The sequence below is a fragment of the Doryrhamphus excisus genome, chromosome 10 (genome assembly GCF_030265055.1).
Source record: "Doryrhamphus excisus isolate RoL2022-K1 chromosome 10, RoL_Dexc_1.0, whole genome shotgun sequence".
NCBI classification, from domain to species: Eukaryota; Metazoa; Chordata; class Actinopteri; order Syngnathiformes; family Syngnathidae; genus Doryrhamphus; species Doryrhamphus excisus.
The window spans coordinates 7,536,594-7,544,921 of record NC_080475.1 but is presented as its reverse complement, the minus strand read 5'-3'; the positions used below and the strand labels follow the sequence as shown (position 1 = coordinate 7,544,921).

At 41.5% G+C, this 8,328-nt stretch overlaps 2 protein-coding genes and 1 long non-coding RNA gene across 3 annotated transcripts; 2 read left to right on the top strand and 1 right to left on the bottom strand.

Annotated features, from left to right (window-relative positions):
* Nucleotides 1–28: 28 nt before the first annotated feature.
* Nucleotides 29–4,483, bottom strand: LOC131137388 (ragulator complex protein LAMTOR5-like). The gene is made up of 4 exons (XM_058085295.1): nt 4,338–4,483; nt 4,199–4,260; nt 3,208–3,325; nt 29–247 (listed from the first exon to the last, which is right to left on the bottom strand). Exons 1-4 carry the CDS (start codon nt 4,370–4,372, stop codon nt 187–189), a joined length of 276 nt encoding a protein of 91 aa, XP_057941278.1. The 5' UTR covers nt 4,373–4,483; the 3' UTR covers nt 29–186.
* LOC131137389 (uncharacterized) lies at nt 1,937–4,792 on the top strand. The gene is made up of 3 exons (XR_009131893.1): nt 1,937–2,025; nt 3,752–3,939; nt 4,206–4,792. It is a non-coding gene; the product is annotated as an uncharacterized LOC131137389 (long non-coding RNA).
* Nucleotides 4,793–6,142: 1,350 nt separating this feature from the next.
* On the top strand, nt 6,143–8,179 carry LOC131137385 (toxin MIT1-like). Its single transcript, XM_058085285.1, has 3 exons — nt 6,143–6,373; nt 7,414–7,539; nt 7,817–8,179. The coding sequence occupies exons 1-3, from the start codon at nt 6,302–6,304 to the stop codon at nt 7,937–7,939; spliced, it is 321 nt and encodes a 106-aa protein (XP_057941268.1). The 5' UTR covers nt 6,143–6,301; the 3' UTR covers nt 7,940–8,179.
* Nucleotides 8,180–8,328: the final 149 nt, after the last annotated feature.

Below are 8,328 nucleotides of genomic sequence, written 5' to 3'. Positions count from 1 at the left end.
GCGTTTAACAAACACTTCAACACACACGAACAACCCAGATGACGTTTATTAAGGGTTTGATTTCTTATTCCAAAGAGCGTCTTCTGCTCATCAGAGCCGCTATTGGCTGACACTGCAGTATTTTCGTGTATTTGGTATGAGTCCAGTTATCTGTCCGTGTTTCTTGTCTTGTAGGCCTTGGTCGTTTTAAGAAGCAATCTTGTGAAGAGCAATTGTGATGGTCCCATGACTCCGCAGCAGAATGTTCCTGGATAAACAAAAACAACAATCAAGTACTTGACCAAATACTTCATTCTTGGCTGTTACTCTATTATTTCATGCTTAAAATACTGACTGCATATTTGTTGAATGTTTAGCTTTTGCAAACGACTGAAGATATCATAAAGAAGTGTCAAATATATTGACACTAATTCACCACTGCCACTGTTTTCCCTTGCATTTGGACTAAAATAACCTCATGTACCATTGTAAATGATTCTGGCAGTTTGTAGCATGACAGCTGACCTACCACCAACTTTGTAACATGACGAATCATCAGGCATGCTGTGGGAAATGATGCAACTTCCCTTATTGCTCTGAAAATATTTGCTACATATCGATGCCAGTGACATACTGTCCACCGACAGGCAGAACAATCCATTCTCTTCCACTAGACATCAGAAGGTACATAATCAACCTGCGTATCCAACCGTTGCCTTTCATGCACCATTTTCTTAGGTGGTGTTCATTCAACTTTTTTCTGATGAAAATATGCTGTTGAAACTGATCTACAGACCAAATATTCCCCAAAGTGCCACTTGAAAAATGTATCTTTGCAAGTACCACCCGTGTATAAGCTGGTGGATATTCTGGTGTACAAGCAGCTACTTTTTTCTTAACTTATACATATTATATTATATATTATTCATTCATTTTCTACCACTTATCCTCACGAGGGTCGCGGGGATGCTGGAGCCCACCCCAACTGGGGTGAGAGGCGGGGTACACCCTGGACTGGTGGTCAGCCAATCCCAGGGCACATATAGACCAACAACCATCCCCACCCACATTCATACCTATGGGCAATTTGGGGGGGGGGGGGGGGGGCAATGAAGCTAACATGTTTTTGGAATGGGGGAGGAAACCGGAGTACCCGGAGAAAAGCCACGCATGCACGGGGAGAACATGCAAACTCCACACAGAGATGGCGGAGGGTGGAATTGAACTTGGGTCTCCTAGCTTGAAATGGAAAACTTACATGTTCTTGACAAAATGCTGTCTTTCCATAATTTGAAAGCAGAGAAAGATTACAACAAAGTGTCATGTTCATCTTGAAGATGACTAAAATTGGCTTCTCCTCATAACTAAACTGGAGTATAAACAGATGTCCACTAGAGGGCAGTATAGTCGTACAAACCAAGTCAGTGACATGCCTGGTCTACATTGGATCTCTGGGCCCATTTGACAAATAGTCCTCTCAGAAAGCTCCTAACTTAGCCTAAACATTCCTCACAAGGAATCTTAGCTTAAGAGTGATTAAGGAACTTTCTGAGAGCAACTCCGAGCAAAGGGGACAGAAATGTTTATCTTAGTGAGGTGCGGTTGCTCGGTATGACGCAGTCTTCTAAGCTATGATTGGTTGTTACAAAAAGGAGGAAAAACACTAAAAGAAAGGAAAATGTGCACTCCTTGTAATTAATGGACAGTAAAATCAACCGATCACAAATAACTTGGGACTGAATTCAGAAATGTAAAATCCTGACATTAAATTGATATCATAATGAAACGAATGAATTATGACTCAAAAATGGCTTCAAATTATGGCTTCAAAATGTTTGAATGTACCTCTTTCACATGCCTATTATATTGATATGCTTATTATTAAGTTTACCGTCAATGCTGGTGATTTTATGACATAATATATTGATATTAATGGTGGACACAGACTCAGCTGTCAGCCATTCCTGTGATTGCTAACGATATCAGGCTGTGAAAGCACCTTAATGGTCTGACTGGTCACTCTGCTGGCAGAGGGCTGTGACACAGGTAAGTAATCACAATGTTGTGATGACTTTCATCTCAGTCGATATAGCGCCGATGGAACACACGATGAGGTCCATACACAAACATTATGCCTGCATGATGTGGACGGTAGCGTGTTATTGAATCGCTGTCATTAGCATGCAGGGAATATTAGATTAGACTGTACTTTCTAACATATTAACCATGTGCAATAGAACTATAACAAGGCGCTAGCATACCCCAGCAACCCTAGTGAAGATAAGCTGCATAGAAAATGGATATATGGATGAGATAAAACAATAACATAAAACCTACCCAAGTGAGTAAAGTATGAAATGAAAGCATGTAAGAAAATATAATGAATGTAGACACTAAAGTGATGATGAAAATGAAGAAACAATAATGCATGTGTTGACAGGCGTTATATATACACATTCATTTGTAGTGATTGGGTATTGACAATGGAACGAAAATATATTTCACTTTGTATTCTTTCTTATCTCCATCTATATTGCTCCTTTCTCTCTGCCTTTTCACCATCTTGTCTGTTTACGCCACTCTCGGGCTTCTTAAAAGTCCTCCTCAGCACTCCTAACATTTTGCCGCCTTAAGATATGCCTTTATTCGTCCTTCAGTGGGGAAATTTGTAAGCTCACTTAAGGCCTAAGACGCTTTGTGAATAACTTATATTAGCACATAAAAATTCTAAGAAGAAGATCTTAGAATCTGAGGAATTTCACCATTTTTTGAAGAATGATGTCACCAAGAGCTACTTTTAGCCTTGGGATGCTTTGTAATTGTTAGTTTCATGTACCACAACATTTTTGGGTTGTTTGCTGTGCCATAGTTTATATATTTGGCTAAATAGAAATGGCAACATTTGTCAAAGTGAACGTTACGCTTGAAATGAATCTTTTCACTAAAAGCTGTTTTTCTCCTTTTTTTCGTTGGGAATATATTTTGCTGAAACGTACCTATGTCCTACTGCTGATTACTACAGAACTCAAAGAGGTAGAAACAAACTTTTTTTCTGATGAAAGATGAGAGTCTAACCTCTCTTTTGGCATATACCATGTCTACGTAGCCCTAGAACAAAATATTCTGTGTGCCTTGAAAAATGGGTCAAAATCCTCAAAAATGGCTGGTACAGAGAGGGACGGCTTTTGCTGAATGAGTTAACAACATACATAACCGTAAGAGTCTCACCCTGAGTCAGACTCCAGGCACACAGTAGGAGTGTCTGTGGGGTCTCTGGTGAGAGCTGCAGCTTGTTTGGCCAAAACTGAAACAACACCCCCATGTTCATCTGACAGGGAGCCTCTGCCTGTTTAGGAGACACATAAGACAGTTGTAAACAGCCCCATATTTCAATCAAGTGGAAAAGCCATCCATCCATCCATCCATCCATCCATCCATCCATCCATCCACTAACGCTTTTCAAAGGTTGAGTCACAGGGGCAGCAGCCCAAGCAGGGAGGCCCAGACTTCCCTCTCCCCAGGCACTTTGTCCAGCACTTCCTGGCGGATCCCAAAGCTTTCCCAGGCCAGTTGTGAGACAGTCTCTCCAACGTGTCCTGGGTCTTCCTTGAGGCCTTCTACCGGTTGGACGTTCCCTGAACACCTCCCCAGGGAGGCGTCCGGGAGGCATCCTAACCAGATGCCCAAGCCTAGCTCCTCTCCATGCGCTGGAGTAGCGGTTCCACTCCCGAGTTTCTCCCCGATGACAGTGCTTCTCACCTTATCACTACAGGAGAGCCCATCCACCTGTACCCGCAATCTTGTCCTTTTGGTCACGACCCAAAGCTCATGAATGGGTGAGAGTGGGAACGTAGATCAACCAGTACATTGACACAAACCGGGGTGCACCCACTGGGAGAAAATGCAACCTCCTCACACAGCTGCCCAAGGGGCGATTCGAATCAGATCTTCCCAATTTTGGTATGTATATATTTTCTAAAAATCAATGTCAGTAACTTCCGTTACCATTAAAATGACAGCTTGCTTCATGCGATTACATTTTGTGAAACGTTATGCTCTGCGTTGTTAGAAGTGACATTTTGTTTATGTTCTGCTCGTAGCAGTAGTACTAATAACATTGTGTAAACAAAGCATGTTATTGTACTAATACCACGAGTTACACGTATGTATGTGTCATTCTCTAGACTAAGCCTCTGTTTATTTAACTACCTTTACTTACACCCCAGGTTGTGTCCTTGCTGATCCGTACAAAGCACTCCCACCACTGCTGGATTCTTCATGCTGCACACAAGGCAGGAAAAACGGCGTTCAATGTGTAAAGACGAACGAAGACAAAGCACAGACTGACAATGACTTACGTGTCATCAAGGTGTTGCTCTAAGGTCGACTCCATTCGAAATCAACTGAAAACGCCAAATAGTTCAGCTTATTTTTGGAAGCTATGCTGTTCTCGAAGAGATTTCCGGCTTTAGTCAGCTGCCTGTGACGTAACTACGAGAACACTCGAGGGTCAAAACACACCAAACTGGAGTTTTTTTTATTGCGACAGTATTTTTATTTCACAGCTATTAAATGTGTGCATTCTTGAATGTCATTTAGTGCATCAATCGTGCATTTATTAGTTTTTTCATTTTTAAACATGCAGCGTTCAAATTCGTTTTGCTACTTCTGTATCGACACCTGTCAATTATCAATTATTTATAATCATTGTGCAAAACATCCAAATAATACGATAGCTGGAGCATGGAAGCCCTTTTCGCCACTGGATAAAGTTATCCTATTGGTAAGTCATAATCATATGATAAAAAAATCGAAATTATGACATGAAAAGTCGAAATAAGACACAAACTGCGCATGTGCCAGGAGCCGCCTTCTTCACTTGGCAAAAATGGCGACACAATTGAAAGCAAGGTGGGTATCCCACTGAACAAGAATGCGACCGCGGACAACTCATTACACATGTAGCAAATGTCGAACATTCACAAAAGGCACATAGTATACCCTCTCACAATTGTGTCGCCATTTTTGCCAAATGAAGAAGGCGGCCCCTGTGGCACATGCGCAGTTTGTATCTCATAATTTCGCCGTTTTATCTCATAGTAAGGTATGTTCATCTCAAATTTAGAAAATACGTGGAAATAATAATAATGAATTATATCAACCGCCTGTAATTCACATTCGTCAAGACAGTCCCAAACAGGGACTTCATCTCCCGAAAACATGGAATTATGAAAATCATATGCCTAGGATTCCTTTCTGTTCTGATTAACTGAACAGTTCAGATGTTGATCTCAAATTCCAAAATCCCAAATTCAGGAATGCTCATGGGGGAAAATGAGGTAATACACTTCAGCACTCAGATCACAAAAAATATTAGTGGACGCAAACATGATTTCCAGTGAACACTCGCCATTAATATAAGGTGCAATATTGATCATATGATATTGCATGAATGCGATGGGAATAAAGCAACAACCGCTTTTTGTCTTTCAGCATGTGGATGGATGTTGCAAATCTATTTTCTTTAAAAGTTTGCTGTCGGCTGCGAAGTCTGCTCTCACCTTCCAGATGGTTTTCTGCCATCTTTCTTTTCATCTTTTCATCTTTCTGCCATCTGCCCCAAGACAGGCAGGCCTCAGCGCTGCTGCTGACAGGGCAGAAATGAGTGAATATAATTATGTGGGTAGAATCCATCACCCGCACTGCTGCAGGATAATGCCCCTCTCACTCAAGCTAAGGTCTCATCTTGAACTTAAATCAACCACGCTGACACACACACGCACACGCACACACACACACACACACACTCACACTCACACTAGTGATTTGGTACTTGCATAATTGTGTCCAGCCATGGCCACCCTAACTCGTGTTTTTTATGGCACTTGTGCCTTTGGGCTCGCAGGGTTGTCTGGCTCATCAGGGATTATGTGAATCTCATCATGTGTTGAGGTTTCCTGTTTATATTATTGTTCTGTCAATCACAGGCTCACAGAAGCAGATTTGTCCAAATTGGTGCAAGAGGCAAAGATAGATCAACAAGTAGAGGAACCCTCATTCGTCATCATTTGGATCAATGCAGTTTACCAATGTAATGAGACAAGCATCGGGATATCTCACACAGAGGGGTCAGAGTTAGATGGGGGGGGGGGTGAATCGGTTGAGTGTAGGAGGTGGATAAAGAGAGGAGCCTGAGAGACTTCCCACTCCACTGACTTTGGAAAGCTTCACGACCAGCAGCGGTGCAAAGGATCCATCACAAGGGACAGGGGACACCACCACCGTCCTGTGCTGAGACTGCCGCGGTTCTCCTGGTCCCAACATGAGCTTAAGGGCAGTGCTGTCCTTCCTCCTCCTGTCGCTGAGCTGGTCCAAAGGAGCTGTCATTACCGGAGTGAGTGACAACCTTCTGTTTCTTGTAATAGCTCAACAAATTTACCATTTTATTATTTTCAACTTCAAGGTACACTTGTTACTTGTTGCACGCATTTTAATTATACTTTTGATGGTAATTGTAAGGAGTGGCTCAAAATCCACCCAAAAATATGGAAATGTAGAGTTTTCTTAACCATATAATTAACCTGATGGTGATGTCCCTTTCCAGAGTTTACTTGAGCACATAGCACTCACAACGCTTACCTTCACTCTGAGATGATTTATTGTCTGCATGTGTATTAATTACATTTCAAAATGTACAGTTATAGTGTAATAGTAAGACAGATGCAAAAGACGGGTTTGGATGGAGGAGATTGATTTGCTTTGGAGACCCTGGAAGAGAAAAAAGAAGACACAAAAAATTACAAATCAAAACTGTTTCATTTTGATCAATTGGCTTTGCTGCATTGCCACAATCCGATATGTATTCTTCAAGCACTATCAATCGTATATTTATATGATCTTCAGTATTAATATAATCAAACTGTGTACCCTATATTCAAGCAGGTAATTTGCAAGGGGATATGGGGGTCATGACCCCCACAAAAATCAAATCCAGCCAATATAACCCCCCTGAATATAACTACATTATTTAAATGTAAACAATCTCATCAATAAATGAACAAAACAGGCAAAGATTTAAATGGTGCACGCAAAGGCACCCTTGACTATATTTGAATGCGCAATAAATGCAAAAAGCATAATCGGGTTTTTTGATCAATAAAGCTTAATGTAATTAGACATGACAGCTTGGAGACCACATCCTCATCCCCCTCCTCGTTACCATAGGAAATTTAATTATTGTTGTGATTGTTACTCATTTATAAATAGATTAGGGAGATGACCAGCTATGACTTAAAAGGACAAAAGTGCATGTGTTCATGAAAGTGAAAATGAAATTCAACCAAACAGGTCATATTGCCCTTTGGACAAACCTGGGACTGATTTATTGTTATTCTGACCGTTTCCTTCATATGTGCTTGACGGTGTCTCCTCCAGGCTTGTCAGAGAGACATACAGTGTGATTTTGTTACGTGCTGCGCAGTAAGTCTATGGCTGAGGGGTCTGAGGATATGCGTCCCTCGAGGCATGGAGGGGGATGAGTGCCACCCGCTGAGCCACAAGGTGGGCAACACGAGATGTTTAGTCCTCACTGCTCTCATTCTCTCACTCCCTTACTTTTTAAGTACTGGCAGACTTTAAAAACACTGCAGAGGCTAGCGATCCTCTGGACAGCCCAGCAGGGAATCGCATCACTGAGATTATCCTAGGATGGCAGCACTGACTTGTGCCAAAGTACATCCTTCTCTCAATTAACACTTCAGAGCATCTTTAAGGCATCTTTTCGCATCTCCGGTGAAGCATTATGTCCCACTGATCCTCATGTCTTTGCTACATTTAGGTGCCCTACTCCGGCAAGAGGCAGCACCACACCTGTCCCTGTCTTCCTCATTTGGTGTGCACCAGGTACACTGGAAATAAGTACAGATGCACTGATGACTACAAAAACATGGACTTTAAATAAATAGCCATGCATGTAAATAATGTCCAACACTTCACTGTAAAGACTTCGTGTTTTAGCAACACTTAGTTCCTCTTGTATTCCTGAATTTCTTCTTGGAGCTCAGTTGCACAATAACATCTGTGTTGAATGCATCCTTGCACACATCGGAGAGAGATGACGATAAACGAGCCATGGAGGATACAAAGCACTTTCCACTAAACAGAATGAATGTTTGATAGACGCTTTTGTGAACCATTAATGTATTTGGTGTTTGATGTTCATGTTCACTTTGTGGTTGATAAAATGTTATTACCAATAAAATACATGAAAACACAGTTAAGTAGAATATGTTGCGTGGTTAGTAACCGTTAACCTTCCTTTCTTATAGTTGCCTGATGCATAGTCTATGA